Consider the following 20,838-nt stretch of genomic DNA (forward strand, 5'->3'; position numbering starts at 1 on the left):
AAGAGCGTTTGCGATTCTCGGGTGTTTGTATTGTATGTACAGGGAGGGACAGGGGCGGCTGCCGCCATTGTACACAGTTTGTACCGCCCTCGGACCTCGCGCGCGGCCGCTCACCCTCACACGGCCGCTCACCCTCTCACGCGGCCGCTCACCCTCTCACGCGCACACCGCCGCTCGCACACAATGGAATAAAATATGTACACACGCACACAGACAGACACACACCCCACCTCCCACCACTGCGCCCGCGCACACGTACGCGCGCACAGATAAAACAGCCCACTCGAAATGCGCACGCCGTTCGCCGCGGCGCCGGCGCCAAACGAACAGAGACAGGGTAAAATAGATCAAAAAGAGGCCCGCACGGGCCCGGCGCGACCGTCGTACGTACGTGAGATCTAAAAATTCGACACACACACAGCGGACGCGCACACTGGCTCTCGGACACACACACACACGCACGGGGCGCCGGCGGCTCTGAAAGACGGCCGCGCGCCGCGCCGGGTTCGGCGACAGGAAGTGTGCGCGGCGTGCACGTTTGTACTGGGCGCCGACGGCGGCGCCCCGGGCGTCCGAGGGCGCGCGCGGGGCGCCCCGGGCGCGGCCGGACAGTCGCAGAGTCGGCAGACGGCGACGCGCCCCCACCCGCCGCGCAGAGCACGCGCGCACACACGGACAGACAGACAGACAGCGAGCAGACGGACGCCGCGGACCGCCGGACCGCCGGCCGGGCCGCGCACACACCTCCCACACCGGACACTCTCTCTCTCTCTGGACACGCACTCTCTCTCCCACTCCCGGCCGCCGGGGCGCGGACTCTCTCTCTCTCTCGCTGTCCCGGCGGCCGCCGCTGGCACGCGCTGGCTCGCACACGATCGGTGACGGTCGGCCGGCCGGCCGGTAAAAAACTGTGGCGTGGCGCCGCCGCCGGCGGACGGCGGTACTTCTGTTTGCGGCGGCGGCCGACAGGCGGCTACCGGTGCGCGATGAGCCCGTTGGCCGTGTCGCTCCGGACGGGCGACATCTCCAGCTCCACCAGCAGCGAAAAGTGGTCTGAAAGAGAGAGGGAGGACGGGGGTGGTCAGCGAAAAGTGGTCTGACGGGGCCAGACAGGACGGGGAGTCAAACGACGGACGGGAGGGCACAGGAGATCCCCTCTTCACCCTTCCAACAAAAGTACAACACCCGTGGCGATTTACCAAGAACTATGAAAATTGTGGGAACTGAAACACGACATGAAACAAGCACATACGAATGTTTTAACAAAGTAAGGGTTATTTTACCTTTACTGAAAACTAAGCAGCCTAAATTATGGTTTGCTTCTAAACGCAAATACATAGGAGCTCCATTGACTTCAAAAGATAGCGCCACTGGCGTCCACTACTCACTCCTTGTCGACCCTAGTCGGTTCCCCGGGCTGAGGGGCGGTACACTATCTCACTGGAGGTTACGTGCGGGAGGGGCAGGTGTCGGTAGTTCTCACCTGAGGGTACGTGCGGGTGCGGGCAGCCCTGCACCTTGTTGTCCCGAAGCCAGTCGGGGTCCAGAGGCCCCAGGATGCCCAGCGGCGTCATCGTGTCGCGGCTGTAGAAGATGTAGTCGATGATGCCCTTGAAGTCGTACCTGCGGACGGCCGGAAAACGCGTTAGCGGTGGCGAGAACATGTTAAACAGCAGGAGCACGCAATACAGGACGGGCATCATCTACTTATAGCGATGCCGTGTTGCACCCGTGTAGTGGATTATACACTCACCGGTAGTTGGTGTAGGGCATTATGTCGGTGCTCTGTAGCGCATTCTCCACTCACGTGTAGTTGGTGTAGGGCATTCTGTCGGTGCTCTGTAGTGTATCATGCACTCAAGTGTAGTTGGTGTAGGGTATTATTATGTTCCCGCCGAGTAGTACATTATCCACTCACGTATAGTTGGTGTAGGGCATTATGTGCCCGCCGTGTAGTGCATTCTCCACTCACGTGTAGTTGGTGTAGGGCATTATGTCTGGCGAGTAGCTGCTGGCCAGCCGGAACGGGTGCGTGAACTCGCCGCTGCGCTCGTTGGACACGGAGAGTTTCTTGAGGCAGGTCCTGTAGCCGAGCTCCTTGAAGTCCGGGTGGTTGGCCGGTACGCGACCGTTTACCAGAAACTCCACCACGCCTGCCCGACACAGGAGGGGATCGGTCAGAGTCAGTCAATGGAGGGGCTCATGGGGACAGCCAGGTGTGTATACGGGTTACAACGAGGGGTATATCTGGCTATTGGCTGCATCTCGGAGGAATCGATTTTCTTACGCCAATGACTTTTGTAACCATTTCTCCAGTTGATTTAACCCCAGTGACTCTTCACGGAGACATGACACACTCCACCGAAGCTAATGCCGGGGTGATGTCCCATCCAGTGACCCCAGTGACTTCTAGCAGAAACTGACACCCAATGACCCCCAGTGACTCCCCAGCAACTGACCCGAGTCGGGCAGCGAGTTGAGGTCCCCACAGAGCAGCAGCTGGATGTTGCTCGCTGCCGCCCGGTGGCCGCCGGGCCGAAAACTGGCCACCTCGCGGTCCATGATCTGACGGATCTGCGCAGGAATATACAAAAACGTCACCAGACTGACGAGAAATACACACAAATATCGCCGCACCCGCCATGTTACGGTCCATGATTGATAAGTACAGCCATGGTAGCCCGTGCCAGGTCACACTTCATCCCCGACAATCACCTACAGAAGTACCCTTACACAGCTCTCCATCTCTCCACCCAAGGCGCACTTATACACTTCTGTATCTTCCCACCCAGAATGACCCCAGGCCCAGACCGATCGGCGAGTGACATCCAGAAGTCCCCGGACCCGCCGCGTCCTCACCTCGTGCATCAGCATCATGGTCTGTATGAGTTTGACGTCACAGAACTCGGGGTCCCAGTGTATGTGGGCCGTGCAGACCAGCAGCCGCTGGTTCTGCTGGGCCGGGTCCGAGGGCGCGCCGCTCTCCCAGGCGGCGTCCCGCGTCTCCAGCATCGCCGCCAGGCCGATGTTGTCCTGAGGGGAGGGAGAGGGAAATGGTCAGTCTCCAGCACCGCCGCCAGGCCGATGTTGTCCTGAGGGTGGGGGTGGGGGGTGGGGGGATGGTCACATTGGTCAGTCTACAGCATCGCAGCCAGGCCGATGTTGTCCTGGGGAGGGGGAGGGAAGGGTCAATAATTGGGGTATCTAGCTGGCAGCGCATGACTGATTTGAGGACATTGTTGGATTCATAGTGTTCAATAGACGACTGCCGAGTGAACGAACGCGTAGCTTTTTACTCGGACATCGGACACTTTTGACACGACCCTAGTATTGTTCTCGGATACCCACAACAGGGGGGACCTCAGACCTCTCACCCCGGCCAGCGGCTGGTTGGCAGCGAGAGGTCAGTGTCACTGGACAAAACAGATAAAACAGAGCCCGCTCCATATCCCTCGGCAGTGGCGACCGGATGGGGGCGGATGGGCCCGGTCCCCTGACCCCGCCACCGGCCGACTGGTGCTACAGAGCCGGTTTTTACACAAAGCTCCATATGGGCGGAGGGTGGGGACCTACTGCAGAGGTCAGGGTCGTGTAACACTCGCACAGCCAGCACAACGCACTGATGAAGGAAGGATAGTTAAAGGATGATCAGAGTTAAATGTGATCAGGCTTTACTTTTGGGCATAAGGACAAACAAAACGGGGCGTCCAATAAAATGCCTGTGATCCAGAAAGGTCTTCCCATTGGATACCCAAATCGTAAGCCATTCTCAATCTCAGAAACCATCAATCTGCTACACATACCGAAACCCACGTCTGTCCCACCGCTCCACACACAAAAACCCCTTCCCTGCCTCCCAGTCCTCAGCAGTCCAAAACTCCCCACCGGTGGTGCAGCAGCAGCTGAGGCAACCCAACCCCCCCCCTCTAATTCCGTCTTCCCCACCCAAATAACCCATCACCACCGGCCAGCAGCAGCAGCCGTTAGGACATCCTCTGCTCCCGTCTCCACCCTCACCTTGGTCATGACGCGGTTGAGCATGTCGTCGGACCCCTCAGCGTTGGCCATGGCCATCTGGTTGAACTCGATCAGGTATTCCTTCACCAGGCTGAACCTGCGCAAACACCCGGCCCGGACGGTCAGGGTCGGAGGCCAAAGAACGGCAGAGCGGGCGGCGCGACCGGCTTATGGGGAGGGAGAGCACAACCCGGCACAAAACACCCCGCTGGGAGTGAGTGGTATGGAGTATGGACCGAAGGGCGGGCGGGGTGACCCAGTGCGCCACGACAAAACGCCGCCGACCTAAATTTGTACCCCTCACGCGCACTGAAATGGTATTGGAAGTGCTTGTTCAATTAGAAATAGAGGAGCTGCTGGGTTTACCCAGGAACCCAAATACGCAAGGTTTAAGTTAATATCGAGTCCATATATAGCGAAAGTTAGCCCATCTTCCGTGTCCAAAATGAGATCGATAAAATTTAATTTCCAAGAGCAGACGGCAGCCCAGAAGCTAGCCCTATCCCGCCGTTCGCACAACTCTGCTCTCTTCCAAAGCCCCCCCCCCCCCCATACACACCGAGGAGCGGCGGCGTCTCTTACTTTTCTGTCCTCCAGAAGATGGCGCAGCCGTCGACGTACTTCTTTTCGCTCTCGGCCATGGTTTTGGCGCGCGACTTGGGCGAGAAGATGCCGTCGTACTTGTCGCGCTGCAGGGTGGGCAGGAAAAAGTTGTAGAACTGATCCGTCTGCACCTCCTGTGGAATAATCAGAGAGAAATACCCGGTTACCGCGCTGTGGTACAGAAACAGCCCGTGAGGACACAGAGAACGCCCCGGCAGCATAGCAACAGAGCTGGAACGTCTAGCCGCACTGCTTAGAAAACGCATGGGAGAACATGAGATAACGACATCCTTGAATAGAAGCTGCTGTGCTTTACCGAAATAAGAGCATAAGTACAACAGTAACTGACAATTGATCAAGCAAGAAAAACGCGTTCAATACGGTTCAAATATCGACATCACTCAGTGCCCTCGCACCGACACACAATCCATAAGTCAGTGCCGCCTTGACGTCACCCATTGCCACGGTGACGTCACTGTGTCGTGATAACGAACCTGCAGCGTGATAATGTCGGCCGAGTAGTTTCTGATCTCCTGCATGATGTTCTTTTTCCGGTACTCCCACTCCAGCGCCCAGTTGGGACAGTATCTGAGGGGGGCAGGGGGATGGGGGGGGGGGGGTTCAGAGATACTCCCACTCCAGCGCCCAGTTGGGACAGTATCTGAGGGGGACAGGGGGGGGGGGGGGTCAGCGAGTCCCAGCGCCCAGTTGGGACAGTATCTGAGGGGGACAGGGGGGGGGGGGGGTCAGCGAGTCCCAGCGCCCAGTTGGGACAGTATCTGAGGGGGACAGGGGGGGGGGTAGTGAGTCCCAGCGCCCATCCAGTATCTGAGGGACAGGGGGAGAGGGGGGGGGGGGTCACAAGGAGCTAGACACAGCCTAGCTGCAAGCGCAGATACGGACCAGACACAACTAGACGTCGAACAGGGTCATACGTCAGACTCGGGCGCAGACACGGCAGCCAGACACAACCAAAACAGAACACAGTCCCAAACAAAACCAGAGCCACAACACAGCCCCACAGTGCAGGGATCCGCACACAGATGATGCACGGTAAAATAGAGCAGGCGTCTCCTCATCGAATCAGACACAACAGTCAACATACATGTTGTCAGACAGCTCCCTGGCGACTCTCGCCTCAGACAGCCACAATAAAGCCCCCAAACTACCAGCAATGGTTCGCAGACTGCCAAACCTCGGACCACAACGACAGTCGGCAATTATTCCCACTAACCCTACACCATCCAACCCAACTGAACGCATCACCAACAGGCTGATAATAGCAAGAGCCAACAAACCAGCTCATAAACAGCCAACGGGTAACCAAGACAGCACAAAGAACCTTTCACGGTGCCCTGACGGCGTCCAATGATCATTGTGCCGGTACTCACCCGTATGTACACTGACCCGTACATTATCCGTACCCTATCCCGTACAGAATCGGTACTCACCCGTACATCTGCCGCGTGGCGTACTTCTCGCACAGCACGTTGTAGCACATGACGGTAAAGATGCAGGTGCTGTGTGTGCTAGAGGGACGACCCAGCGGCAGCCACGGACGCTGCGGGGGCTGAGACACGTTCACTGAGGGACAGAACAGACGAGAGTCAAAAGTGGCCACAGACTGACAACGGCGGGGGAATCATGGCGGTCACAGAAGGACTACGAGAAACGATTCAGATAGGTCACATTCGTACATTAATTATAATCAGCCAGATGGAGAAAGAAACACAAAGATACAGTCTTCTTCATATAACGACAAATCAGCTAACGAAGAAGTAACGAAATGGAGGCTATCTAATTACAGTTTCTAGTTCTAGTTCATCATTGACCACAACCAGAGCTCTGTTCGGTCGCTGTTTTTATATCAGCGTTCTGTCGGTTTTCCCCATTCAAGGAAGTTATTACTGGCGCTTCTTGGCCTCTCATTGCTCTAACGAATAGACCACTTGAACTCGACCAATGAGGAGCCAAGAAGTAGCAGCGTGCTCGCAGCCTGCTGATAAATAAACGGGGGGCGAACAGAGCTCTGAACGGATCTGCGGCCGACCGCCATGATTGACATCCATACAGCCCCACCGACCGCGATGTGGGCACCGAACGGTGGCCATCAGAAGCCGTCACACACGTCCCCGCTGCCAGCTGTCTCCGTACCTGTCACACCAACTAAAATAAATAACCCACACCGCACAGCTTTGGAAAGCGCCGCCTCCGTCTCCACAATGGAACCAAATCACAACGGCATTAGTGAGACCGTCGGCGGCCAGAGAGGCGAGCGCTCCTCCTGAGAACGGCGAGCGATGGGGACAATAAATGACGCCGGGCGCTGCTGGGCGAAATCGGCGCCGCATGAGACAGGCGGCGCACAGTGGCACAAAGCAGCCGCCGCCGAGGCTTCACACGGGAGTGTGTGTATAAAGCCGCGGTGGACGGCGCACAAGGGGCTGGGACAGACGGGCAGGCGACTGTCGTCTGGTGGTGGGGCGGACCGGGCGAGAGTCCTCTTCATCGAGGGAAAGCGAACAGTGGTGGACTGGTCCATCATGCCATAAGTGAAGGAATTATTATAGCTCGCCATCGTTTGGATTAGGTGCGGTAAGCAATGACAAAATTGAAGTGTAAGGCACAAAAGAACTGGGCTCGTAATAGCCACCAACTGGGCTCGTAATAGCCACCTGTGGAGTTTCCAGTCTAAATGCAAATACAAATACAAAAAGAATAGGAACTTTTTTGTGTCATTATATTCATAGAAACAGCATGGCCAGGAAACACTTAAAAACGAAATGTAGGAGGCTTTGTAACTGTGGACTGCTGATCCCTCGGTCATGGCTACGTCGTTCGGAGCCCCATCGTTTATTTCATGAAATACGGGTATGTAGTTCACTCGTGGCACTACATTCCTCACAGGGTTCCAGGTAGATCCATCCGCCTATTCACATCCCTCCCTACCTTCCCATCCCTCCCCAGCAGCGCCGGCGGTTTCTCCGCCCTCCCGGGGGCGCCATCAGCTGAGCGTGACGTCACGGCCGCCGTCAGCTGACTGGGTAAACAAAGGAGCGCCCATCTGGGTCAGGAGACCGTCACGGTGCGTGCTCCCCGCCGGCGGCGGCACCTGAGAGCCGCGGCGGCGGCGGGAGGCGGTATAAAAACGGCACCGCGCACTGCGGAAACAAAGGCCAAACAAATAGCCCAGCTGACCCTGGTCCAAAATGTACCGAGCGTTGTGCAACCGCTGTCAAATAAAAACAAATGGGCGCATGGAATACAGCGGCGCCATGCGTGCCATAGTGGGCCATGTGAAATGACGTTGGCAAAATAAATGTTTTGTAGGTACTGTACGCATAAAACGAGGCGCAACCACAGTAACACAGAATAGGAAGAGGAAATATGACTGGTTGTCATTTCATTCCATCCGCCCAGCAATGGTAGGACCGGAAAAGAAAGCGGCTGCCCACCCAGCCAGCCGACAAAGGCACATCACATTTCGCTCTCTCTCCACACAAAGATGCATAAGCCTCGTAAAATGTACCGGCTTAACAATGAAAAACGCAAAAACCCTGCAAGTTTCGCTGCTCAAAGCGGGTCTTTGTTCAAAGCCGTCCCCGTGTAACCGCCGCTCACCTGACTGCCAATTCAAATCAGCAATATTTCCGACATCGGTTCCGCAAAAGAGCCGCCGCTCGCAAATCCAGCACATCAGTTCTGACAGGGCTCCAAGGTTATCTGTGACCCGTTATGGCGCATACGGCGTGCGTTTGCGTGTGTGCGTGCGGCTGGCGCTCGCCCCACCCAGCGCCGATGGGGGTTCTGCTCGACACGACAGCGGACAAACCAGCCTGTTCGACACGACAGCGGATAAACCAGTCTGTCAGCGGGTGCAGCAGCTACAGACGGCTACAGCAGCAGGAGACAGAGAGAGCAGACAGAACAGCAGCCATGCAGTGTGAGGAACACCAAGAGCGGAGAGGCCGTGTATGATCAGCCGCACCGGCATCGGCAATGACATCTGCCAAACTTACTCTTCCCCGTTTATAAAGGATGGCAGAAATCTGGACCTGTACATAAGAGCATGCACTTTGCAGTATACGATTTCTTTGACTCTTACCACTCTTCTAATGTAGGAAGGAGGGTGAATTGCGCCACCTTAAGGAAAAACGCTAATTGCAAGAAAACCGCTGGAGATATAAGCATGCACTGGTAACCATTTCAAAGAGGAGCTCATTGGCTACGATTTAAGAGCCTCCCGATCAATTAATAATGTTTCGTTTGCTTCTGACAGCTGCTTTTTCAGAAACATGCAAAAGGGCGCATTTGCCAACAACTGCTGTAAATTGCGCCAGGGGGATGGCGCAATTAGAACCCAATTGCGCCCTATATTTTACATGGCTAAGTGAATGAGACGGAATGCATACACCCCGGCAGTCTAATGTCATTGCGGCTTACTTAAACATTTATAATGTTATTCAGGCTGGATGAATAATAAATGTAGATATAAATCGCAATGTCTTTTGCCCAGGTAGATAACTTTACATGTGTCCGTATACGCTTGTAAAAGTGCAACGAAAACGTTTACTGTAACCGACTAGACATATGTGAACGTATGCGCCTATACAGTTAAATTTTCAATCGGTTCTCTCAAAATTAATAATTTTATAGTTTTGACAACTTAATGACATCAGTTTTTACTTTTTCATCATATCTGTCACTTCTCACGCCTGAGTCCATGTTGAAAATGTCGTATTTTGTCAATTACACCACAAGTCGTAGCCTAAATGGCAGCTGCATTATAAGTTTGACGTTAGAGATAATTTGCGGACTGACGACAGCGGGCTGCTCCCTTGCCTGACATAAAACTCCTTCTTCATTGCAATCAGTTAATGATGCATTCATACTGTCGTGATACAATGGCTACACCATTATTCTATTTGCGCCCCCCTGGCGCAATTGCCATGGGCGCAATTAAAATTGAGGCACTTTTTGATAAAAGCATAGAAGTTATCATAAAGATGTTGCAGGAAGTTTACGGTTTCAGTGAAATACAATGAAAAAAGGATTTTTCTTTCTAAATATCACTCTGAAAATCACACAAATATCGTAAATTTTTATAGCCAACGGTTCAAAATACTGCAAAAAAGTTAAGAAAACGCCATAACATCTTTGATGGCGTAATGAGCCTTGCTGATTGGCTTCATCGGAGTGTTTGGGCCATAAAATGAACAATCCAGTGGTGAAAATAATGTTTTCGAACACAAAATTCTAAACATGCTATTGAATCCGTGGGAATGCTGGTGGGCGCAATTGGTTAGGAGGGCGCAATACACCCACTTTCCCCTATACGAGTTGTTGATACCTAGTCCTACCCTTGTTTCTTACCCCCACACACCACTAAACCGTTACCCAGGGCTCTCCTTGTATCTGCAGCCCGTACGCATTACCCGTTACCCGATCCTCCCGTCGTCTCGTACCCACCCCAGTGCCCCGTTACTCAGCCCTCCGTCTCCGGGCCGCTCCTGGTGACCTCCAATCCCTCCCCTCCCTCTCACACGTGCCGCCCACCGTTACCCGCCCGCCGTCCCGCCCCCTCGCTCCCCGCCACTGTCAGTGGTGTTCGAACACAGGCGCGGCCCGGGTCGGTCGGTCGGCCCGCTAACGGTGCCCGGCGCACGGCCGGTCCGCAGTGCTGCAGCCGAGATCGGCACCGTAACCGGCCGCCGATATACACTGGACTCGGACGCGCACGGAGGGGGGGGGGGGAGGCTTTTAGAAATAGGCACAACTCAGCCAGCCTGTGAAGAAGTAGTTCCCGCTCCAAGAATAAGAAAACCAACTCCAAGAAGCGCAAATATGGCATAAAGTGGCTTGACAAAGGTAGTGGCAACTGGCAAAAGTGGCGGAGATTTCGATGGAAGCTGTTTTTCCATGTTTTACATTATCCAACGAGAGCAGAGCAGCTTAGGGGTTTGTTTCCCAAATAGTCAACGGCCAGGCGCCTCCACCCAAAGAAATCCTTTCTAGCACCAAACCACACCACGACGGTCAGGCGGACCACAAGGCGAACGACTCGAGCCCGTCGGCCTTCGGGGTGCCGGGTACGCACGGCACCGCCACTCTCCCGTCTCCACGAGTCCACGGCGCCCACCTCAGTGGATGGCCGCTGCCCCGGTGAATGTACGGCCAAGCATGGGGCCAAAGCGAACGGTTCCTTCGGCCACACTCGTGGATACGCCCGAGTACGAACCTGCCGTTCTCACCTGTCCGCCTGTCACGCCGCACCCACCACGAGTTCGTCTCAGTGGGCACATCAGGCTGTCTCAGGTCACGCGGACCCATAGCGGATACGGTGTGTGCCTCAGGGCTCAGCAATGGCACCACATTCAATACGAGAATTTGAACGTCGTGAACCGCGGTACGAGCCAGCAGAGCTCAGAGACTCGCAGGTGATAAAATCAGAGGATGGCGGAGGAAGGGCCCCTATGATATGAATGATATGACATTTCTGGAAGGCCTGCGTCGGTCCTGATGTCCACGATAGCACACAAACTATGTCCGTAAGAGATTCCAGGAATCGATGACGTGATTTTGAGTATCACGGTTCTGCAGTTGATAGAGATTATCTACAGCCTGTCAACAACTCGGAACATGGAGCCCTAATCCATCGGTCACAGTTTCGATCCTGCCTCGAATGAACTACTTACGCAGGTCATTGCACTGTACTCGGGCGCCATTTTTCGGGCCATTTCACACTGATTCGGTCACCTATAAGCGTTCCGGCACGGCAACCCTCAGGTCTGAGCGGCCTCCGATCACACCTGGATAGGGACACGAGGTCGTCAACCAAATAAGCCCCATGTCAACGTGCGAATATCAGAGGGGATTAGCGTGACAGATTTCTCCCACGACGCCACACGAGCCCGTGCCGAGGCCCCTGAAGATAATGGCGCTTAACACGATCTGAGCACATTAATTGAACAACTAATGAACAGAATTTTCGCGGAATCCCAAATGATGCTGTTGTTGCTCCCAGAAGGCAAAGTTTAGCTTTGTGACGTCACTGAAACATTTATTTCGTAATTATCGGCCAATGGGAACACCGGACACCGGCAGACAAGCAAATCAGATACATTGTTTCTTGGGGAGCAGATTTTCATGCCGCATCCAAGGATATTATTCACATAAATAAGATTCTTTTCATAATCTGCTGGAAACTTTCATTTGCAGGAGCGTAACTAGAATATCTACTAATTAGCCTATCCGTCACGGAGCAGCACCCATCCAATGACGTCACCGTCTGCGCCTGTGACGTCAGCGCCGCTTTCTAAGCGGGTAGGGCCAGTGACCGGGTCGGGCAGCGCGCCCTCGGTGAGCAGCGGCGTACGGCGGACCAGGCGGCTCACAGCGCGAGAAACGCGGCCGGGGCAGGCTGATACACCCGGCACGCGACAGGAGAAACGCCGACAAACTCGGACAAACTCCGGCAAACACGGCTCAAACACGGACAAACGGGGCACGGGCGCAGCTCAGCACCCGCCCGACACGGATGTGGCTTCCGCGACACAAACCGGCCGGCCATTTTTGCCGTCAGAGTAGATACTGCAGGGCGTGGAGGGATTGTTCGCGTCGCAGCACTGCGGGGAGCAGTGCTGGATCGGCGGTGATTTGTCTACCTGAGCGAGCAGAGCCGCTAAACAGACTGGTCTCGTGACAAAAATATGAAGCGTTCAGTGTCAACTCATATGGATTAAGAGGATGCTGGCGAGCACTTCGCAACCGGTAGGGATTATCATGAAGTGAAATCAACACAACGTGCATCGGATTTACGTCTGTCATCGCAGAAGCAAACATGTTGGTATACTAACCTCCGAGAACTATTCAAGGAAAGACATGTTTTGCTTTATTGGGTCTAAGCGAGGAAATTCACACCGAGAAAAAAGTGAATGTCAGGCAGAAAATAAGAAATTTATTTCTGAAGCGGTTGGCAAATGTACAACACAAAATATTACAGAAAATGGAAAGCATTTTTGCGACTACCTCTCCCCAGGATACACTGAAATATGGCAGTATTCAATAGCATGCGGACCGTCCGAGGCACACACAAAGCTTTCATGACAACTTCCTCAGTTTACAACGCACTCACCAGACCTGAAATCCTACAAACGAAGGACAAGGAAATATGCCGGCCACAACACACCAGTAGTACGATTGGACGGGGGCGAGGGGGGGGGGGGGGGGGCGAGGGCAGAAAACGCCGCCACAATTTACGGAAAGTGTCCACCCGTCAGAGGCAGCCGTAATAAAACTCAATCCAGTAAACTACGCCACAATGGCTACACACGACATCCACACCTCACTACGGCGTGAGCACGACAGAAACCCGTCGGAAAAGCTCTCTGAAATCCTTTGGTATTTCCAGAGCCGGGCAGCAGGCTCTGTGATGTCCGCACAGCCCTGTCCAGCTTTCGACAGCCGAAATTTAGGACACAAAAATGCCGTGTCGCAAAGCGGCAACAACAGGTGCTGACCTGCTTCTAGCGAGAGGCTGACGACCGACCAGGAAAAATGGCGACATTTGGGATAATTCCGCTAGGCAGTGTCCGTCAATGTGTCTAGTGGCCGATAGGAAGAAATGAAAACAGGCTGTTCAACAGCTCAGCCAGTGGGCGTCGGCCAGTCAGAGTCAAAAGTCAGGGAGCCCGGCAGGAGCCATCCTAGCGAACCGCAGCTTGCTTATTGGGGTGTCGGGGCGATTCGACGGTTTCTTATCGGTCACACCTGCATTCTGACGTCGCCCAGAGCTTGCATAGCGTATCTTATGTTCAAACACATTCAAAGGATTCGCAGCACACCACAAGATCCGCTAGGACTGGGCCACATGTGAGATAGAGTCGAGGGGTCGCCAGCAAATCGCAAAACGAACGACCGGCGGGCCGTTAAACCCGGCCCCGACGGCGCATCAGCCCGTCATTCTCCGCTCAGTCCGTTAGGAGATACCCGTCAAACAATCTGACTTCATACAGCCCGTTAGGAGATACTCGTCTCCATCGGATGGAGACGGGTATCTCCTTAGGTCAGCGGTCAGCGGGCCCTGAGGCTCACTCTCAGTACATCTCAGTTGCCAGGTTTCTCGCCTCGTCCATTGATACATCAGCCATCCGATACTCCGATACAATGGACTCTACACTTGGTCGCCACAAGGATTACAATGTGTCCTATACACTCAGCTAGTATGACATTGTCGATTCAATAGTCTCGCCAACCATGGGAGACTGAGAACATGCCTCCTCGTCCATCAAATGGCTACAGTAGGGCAGACAACAGCTACTCAAAACCTATGCCGTCACTTCACCTCTACAGCGTTCATCAGTTCATTGACTTCTCGCCCTCGGTGGCACCCCGCCCCTGTTCGGCCGCCTCCTCGGCCCAGGGGCGGGGTCGAGAGCACCACGGCGACCCACCCAGTAACACGACCCGCTACCGGGCGGTGCCTGTGTGGGTAGCAGCAGCTGCAGGGGAGGCTGCCGCCCGCCGTATACGGCGATAACATCGCGCCTCAGCGCCAAACGGTGGCAGGGAACACGGAACAGCCCGGGAGAGCTGAACACCGGCATTAGGTTATATTTATTTTACAAGTAATGCTGATAAATGCTCCATTTCGGTGTATAATGCGTACCAGGTGAAGTTGAAGGTCAAATAATGCAACCCTGACGTAGCATTTATAATTCCATTCAGCGTAGTGAATGAGTTCCGATATTTTGTAGTAGTTTTTCTGCGGTGTTTTGCGCGCGCGGCGCGTTTTTGCCGGTTGTTTTCGTCTCGCCGTCAGCGGCGGACGTGGCGCCCTTCTGGAGGTGATGGATCACTTCCAGTGGCGACGAAGGGCGGAAGGTCGCGGCGGCCACAACGGGCCGGGAGGGCAGGACGTCAACAGCCGCGCCTCCGACACGATAAGTCACACACCCACACGGTGGCAGCCCAGTGGCCCTCCCACACGGTGGCAGCCTAGTGGTGTCGGTCCGTCATCCCCACAGTGGCAGCCTAGCGGTGTCGGTTCGTCACCCTCCCACACGGTGGGGTAGCTGTCGGTCTGACATGCTGAACAGCCACTCAGTGGGGTTGATGTCATCGAGTCACCCAGCGAAACACTCGATCACCTGCTCACTCAGTCGGTGAACCGACTAATTGGCAGCACTTCTTCCTGCGGAGTTCCCTAAACAGGAGCGACGGCACTACCGGGTATAACCAGAGCTATGTTTCACTTGACAAGAGCCAGGACGCACGCTTTGTACAATGGACACAAAAAGAAGAATATCAGTGCATTCGCCTCCGCATACTTCTAGACATAACTTTGGCCAAAAACGTTCCTCCGCAAATCATCCTAACCAAGGTACTCGTCAAAATCCTTCAGCATGGATTCTTTCCGACTCGAGAGAAGCCGTCCGTACCTCTTCGTCGCATTTCCCGTTCGGCGGCTGCTCAAGTACTCAGGCAAAAGCGAGTTGCCAGGGCATTACGAAATGCCAGAGATGAGCCGCGGGATTGCGGCAAATGCGCAGAATTCCCTCCGGAGCGGCGGCTGGCTGGACAGGATTCCAATGTGACAGCGAGGACGGCTCAACAGTCATCCAACACGCAGACCCTCTGGAAGGTAACCCGGTAGTTACCGTTTAACGTCACTGAGTGGACACTGAGTGAGTGGCGCAGTAAAACCGATTACCGTCCGTCACACACGACAGGCTGTGTCCTACCGCTGCTGTCCAGAAGCACTGTCGTCCGGCACGCAAACCATGCGGTGTCGGTCGCTCATCCACACAGATGAATAGAAGAACGATCAAACCTTCTCTTTTCTAGGTCAAAGATAGCATAACTCAGACTTGCAGCTCATCGGAGTTTCTAATGTCCTAGCGATGTTTATCCAAAACCCGTTACCCCCTTTCCTCTACGTCATACGCACGTCCTTAGTCCGCACATCCAGCCCTTCTGTGCCGATCGACCAAGCATGACGTCTCTTCAGTCTGTGGCCGACTTCACTCCACCGTTTGTCTTCACCCCACCCCGTTACTACCCGTCGTCAGTCGCGGGTCAGTTGGTACCATCTGCATCAGTCGGACACACAGATAGACAAACAGACAAACAGACAGACATCTTCCAACGGTCGGCCAGGGAAGCCAGCGGCCGCACCCACCGGCGTCTGACCATCACCTGGCTATCTGCCGCAGAGACCGTTGACCGATGCACGATTCCAGCCGCGAGTATCTCGCTGAGATCAGCACCGAGCCGCGCCCTCGGGCGCCCCGCTGACCAGACGCTGACCGGACGCTGATTACAACAGCTGACTGACCCCGTGTGACGTCAGCTGACCTCTGCCGACCCCGGCCGGCGGCTGACGCGTCGGACCGACGCCAGCGCCGGTTTGGGCCGCCATCGCAGCGCTGGCTGTGGCGACTCAGCAAAGCAAAGGGGACGAACCAGAAGCGAAGTGACGCAGACAGTAACATAGTCCTGCAGGGTGAGTAAAGTGAAGCAAAGGATATGAAAAGGACAGCAAAGTACAACCAAACAATGGAAGGAGCGCGAATAGCAACGGGACAGAGCTCGCGGTAACGCATCCCCGCCAGGTCCACTGGCCTATCGGTTTATCAGCTGATAGTAATTGAGTTTCGTTTGCCGATCATCAGGATCGCTCCGACAATTCCAGTCACACAGTAATAGCAGTGATTTCAGGCTGGGTTTCCATGCTTGGATATTTGATGTGCGAGTAAACCAACTCGAGTCGTAACACAGCGTGACTGAAAAGCATTACCTCAGCCCGCACCGTCGGCCGTAATCCCACTTTCTCCCGTTTGTTTGCTGCGTCTGCTCTTTTACAGCGTGGTGGCCAATCTCCCGGCCTGCCGAGCCAGCAATTTCCGAGCTATATCGGGGCTAGGAAACCGAAGATCTCCGCACTTCCTCGGGGCAGTGAACCGGCAATCTGCGCGCCACTTGTGAGCTGGTCACTAAAGACGTTATCATCAGGCCTCCTTTGCGAGTTGCCACACTCTCGCCAAGTCCCCACGAGGTCCCACGGCTGGACGTGACCAGCACAGTCTGCCGCCATCTTCACGGACAGTTCAGGCGTTCAGCGGTCTTCATCGGCTACTGAAGCGTTCAGTCACAGTTTCACAACGTAAACAGAACCTGGCTACGGTGGCAGCGGCCTGTGTTGCACGGTAAGTTGCTGGTTAAAAGGATCAGCGGCACCGCAACTAAGCAGGGATGACGCAGTACAATCTTCCCACCAAGTACAAAGAACATCAATTACCACTTCACGTCCGAGCTAACAAGATTTGACGCATTCCTGACCAGCTTAGCGCCACTTATCTCCAGACCGCGAAACCATCTCTTTACCAGGCTGGGGCCAGAGACCTAGCCAGCCTGAAATACAAACGCCTGTCCACTACTGCCACCATCACCGCCTGTTTACATCCAGCGGTCTTGCAACATCCCACCGCTGCCAGCCTCTCCATTCCCCAGCACAGCGCTGGGCGCCGAGAAAGTCCCCCGCCGCTGCCTATCGGGATGCATCGCCCGGCCCTCTGAGCCCGTCCCGTCACCTCTCACCGGGCTGGCTGTGCCGGCCGGCCGGGCGTCGGTACCGCCGCGGGCCAGACGTCTCCGCCGCGGCCGAGGTCAGGGGTCGCCGGGTTAGGGGGAGCGCCGGTCAGCGGTCCCCGGGAGATGGCCGCCTCTCACTTTATCGCCCCTCTCTCCCTCTGTATTGCCCAGTCAACTCTACCTTTCAGCTCTCTACCCCCAATAACATCATCTCCTTCACTCTTTCTCTCCTGAAAACTGTGGCTGAAAGCCCGACGGCTCACAGCACTAGGGCACGGCCACGGCGCACCAGCAGTGGACTTTGTGCTGATGACGAACGACCTAAACCTTGCTCCTTGGTGACCGTAGGTAAAGGTATGAAGTTGCAATACAAGGAAACATGTGAAATTGGATAAATACCGCCTGCAAACGTCCTCGAAAATCTGGTGCAACAAGAGGTTGTTCAATGTTCATGTCATGCTCCACGTTCGGTTTCCTCAGAACTGACAGTCCTACTTTCCCGATCCTGATTCATTTTCTTATCATGCTTGCACTTCCCTTGAAACTCAATCTCTTGCAAAACAGCATGCCAGACGCAATGCGTTGCATTGCCACGCACGAAGCTTATTACCCCACCCACGCGATATACCAGGTAAAACAAAGATGCAGAGATACGGTAGAGTGTGGCAGCCCCGCCCACTCGCTGTAACACGGGCCACGTACGGCCCGTCGCGCCCGGCGGCAGTGGTCGGGTGTTTCACAACACCAGCAGACCGGGTCGGCGGCCGCGCGGCCTGCCCCGAGGAGCGAGCGTCGACACTCGGCCTCGACACCGCGTAACTTACTGCCACCCCGGCGAGCATTGCGCGCCTCCAGCGGCGACTGGCAGCTGCGGAGGACACAGAACTTAGAGAAAATTTGCGACCGGGGACAGCGACAAGCTCAGTGTCCGCCGCGAAAGTCCTCTGGCGCTGGAGCTAAGTAGCTAGCTGGATGAATGTCTGTCCCACTGTCTGGTCGGGTACTCCAGGACTGCTCGGACACGCGTGTTTCGAAACACCACGACCCCTGCCGTGAACAACTCTCCATCCAACAAGACAGGCGTCGACGTTCGTTGATGGCGAGTGTGAGGTGTTGAAGGTCACTTGATTACCTGAGCCTTAATTAAGTAGGCTTGAAGTCAGCAGAATGGCTTAAAGCCTTGCGTGCTTCGTCAAATATATGGTTGAAATATCCAGGTGACCTCACCAGCAACCAATTCAAGGATTAACACCCACCTGACTCAACATCCGACAAAACGCAATGCAACTTCACACTTTCCCTATTCGAGTTTCAGGCCACAAAGCCGCGATTCAAGCAGCGTATCCAGTTCCTCCCCACCCGTTCTGCCGTCTCATCAGCGAGGGACCACCGCTGCCATCTCACCGACGGTCGTGATTACGACTCGTGGCCTCTGGCACCGCTCTCGCCGGCCGCTTAGCATACCCTGCGCCGGACCCAGCCGGCCGCACGCGTGACCGCTAATCGTCGGTGGTAAACAGCCGCCCCTTCACCGCCGTCGTACGGTGCTCTCTGCGTCGAAGGCCGACGGGAAGCTAGCAGTCCGTTCGCTCACCACTGCTGTCACAAACCAGCGACGACAGACGACAACAACGATTCATCAGTCTCCACTGGCGGCATTCAGTAGCGGTTTAGGCAGCGCCCCATCGACTAGGCGGGGTTTCAGTCGCTGGGGCATGCAGGAAACGAAAACAGCGTAGGGGTGCCGCTCAAACCGTGGAACAATAATGGATTGAAGACGAGCAATGGACGACGAGATGTACGATAGCAGCCGTATATACTTAAAAAGGACGGAATAGAAAGCCAGACACTGATCCCGCCACCAACATAAGTACCCCGGAAGCCAGCTTTACACCCATCCGAGACAAGAGGCTCATCGAGAGCGGTCGGGCGACGCTCTCTGGCGCTAACGATGATGATAATGGTGGCTAACTGCGCCGCTTTGGTGGGCCGTTTAACACGCTACCTGTTAGCTGACGCTCAGCCCAAACTCACTGGCCGTGGCGTGTCTGGCGGTAGTTAGTCTGGCATGGCGAGAGACGTGGCCAGGGGGCATAGGTCTGGACAGGCTGGCAGCGAGGCCAAGGAAGAGACTCCTGTGCTCCGGAGTCCGGAGCTGACTGACGGCGAAAAGCCTTAAAAGACTTAGTGCTTTTATAAAGAATAGTGATACAATTGGAGAGAACTAGACAAGCCCTAAGAAAGAAAACTCACTATTTTACCAGCACAGCCACAACATATTTGGGTAAAGATCATTCCATTACCAAGCTTCCCAGATGCATCACCCAACAACCGGTTGGCGGATTGGCAGCTAAGCACAAGATGAAGTGCGGGTGCTCTACCAAGGTCCAATGCCCATCGAGCTAGCGGTTCTCACTTTGCTCCTACAAGCACTAGCGCGTGTTCTACTTCGTTACTTCGCAGTAGCGCCCTAGTCATCAAGCCCTCTCACTCATTCATTCCCAGAAACGTCTCTTCACTTTCCATCTGATTAGTCCCCTGTCGCATTCGCAGGCTTTGTCTACCTGCTGCCCTGCGACGATCAGCTGACCCAGCCGTTACCCAGCTGAGTCCCACGGCTGCCCAGCTGTCCGTCGTGGCTCTGGGCCTCCGCCGCTGGCGGGCGGAGGCCGGGCGGCGGCCCGCCTGGCCCAGTGACCCGGATGACCCCGGCTCCCAGCGCCGGAGCCGGGCCGACCGCCCTTCCCAGGAGGCGGCGGTGCGGTCCCCGACCAGACGTGACCCGGTCACAGGTCCGTTGGCCGTCACAGACCCGCGGCGGGCCACAGACCCAACTGTACCCGGGTAGCGGTGTTAACTGCCGGAGTATCGACATCGAGCGAGCGCCGGATGAACGGGCGACTGACACTTAAAGACCAACAGAGGCTGAATGTCAACTGGAGCTGAACATGGTCGCAATGATGATCCTTCGCTCCTCAACGAGTCTTACGACGATGACAGAGTTTCGAACATGAACATTCGCAGCATGTGTCGCGAAACGACACACATATTTCATGAATTGCTCCAGATTGGGTTTGTGACGCGCAGACTACATTGGAAAGCGACACCCATCCGATGAACACTTACCGGAGGAGTTCAGCACATACACGCACACACAGGGCAATGACGCGGCTGCACCATCGCCAGCGCGGGGCGGTAACCGTCACTCACCTGGAACACAGAGAAAACAGGCGGTCAGCGGCAGGTCACACAGACAGACAGGTTGACAGGTTGCTAGGCCTTCGGCTACGTTATTGCAAAGGACCTAATGTGAAGAACAGATACATGCACCTTTTATGGGAAAGTTAATGTAGCTCTGGATTGCGTCAACGAGTAAGTACAAAGAAATCACCTTTGCATTTCACTCTCGACTTTTCTCACTTAACACCCGAACCACTTCCTTTCGCGGAGACGGGAAGCGGACCCTCGGATAGTGGACCAGGTGTGGACGAGACCTCCCGCACGTGACACAGAACACGGCCCAGGAGCTCGTTCATCATGTTCCACCCGATTAATCGCCGCCGCAGCATCTCGACAACGCTGCAAGTCACGTGGCATTAATTCCCAATCAGCCCGCGGAACGCCCGG

At 55.2% G+C, this 20,838-nt stretch overlaps 1 protein-coding gene across 2 annotated transcripts in view; it reads right to left on the reverse strand.

Moving 5' to 3' along the window:
* Positions 1–12: 12 nt before the first annotated feature.
* Positions 13–20,838, reverse strand: part of LOC122367072 (CCR4-NOT transcription complex subunit 6-like) — a 65,735-nt gene continuing 44,909 nt past the window's right edge. For both annotated transcript variants that reach the window (XM_043339854.1, XM_043339853.1), the window contains 9 exons: positions 6,072–6,204; positions 5,115–5,208; positions 4,600–4,754; positions 4,018–4,114; positions 2,860–3,033; positions 2,460–2,574; positions 1,973–2,153; positions 1,484–1,623; positions 13–1,053 (listed from right to left, as the gene is read on the reverse strand). In XM_043339854.1, coding sequence (XP_043195789.1) covers positions 974–1,053; positions 1,484–1,623; positions 1,973–2,153; positions 2,460–2,574; positions 2,860–3,033; positions 4,018–4,114; positions 4,600–4,754; positions 5,115–5,208; positions 6,072–6,204 — 1,169 coding nt within the window. In that variant the 3' untranslated portion in view covers positions 13–973. The remainder of the gene's footprint in view (positions 1,054–1,483; positions 1,624–1,972; positions 2,154–2,459; positions 2,575–2,859; positions 3,034–4,017; positions 4,115–4,599; positions 4,755–5,114; positions 5,209–6,071; positions 6,205–20,838) is intronic.

Source organism: Amphibalanus amphitrite, unplaced genomic scaffold, assembly GCF_019059575.1.
Source record: "Amphibalanus amphitrite isolate SeventyFive unplaced genomic scaffold, NRLGWU_Aamphi_draft 000848F_arrow, whole genome shotgun sequence".
NCBI classification, from domain to species: Eukaryota; Metazoa; Arthropoda; class Thecostraca; order Balanomorpha; family Balanidae; genus Amphibalanus; species Amphibalanus amphitrite.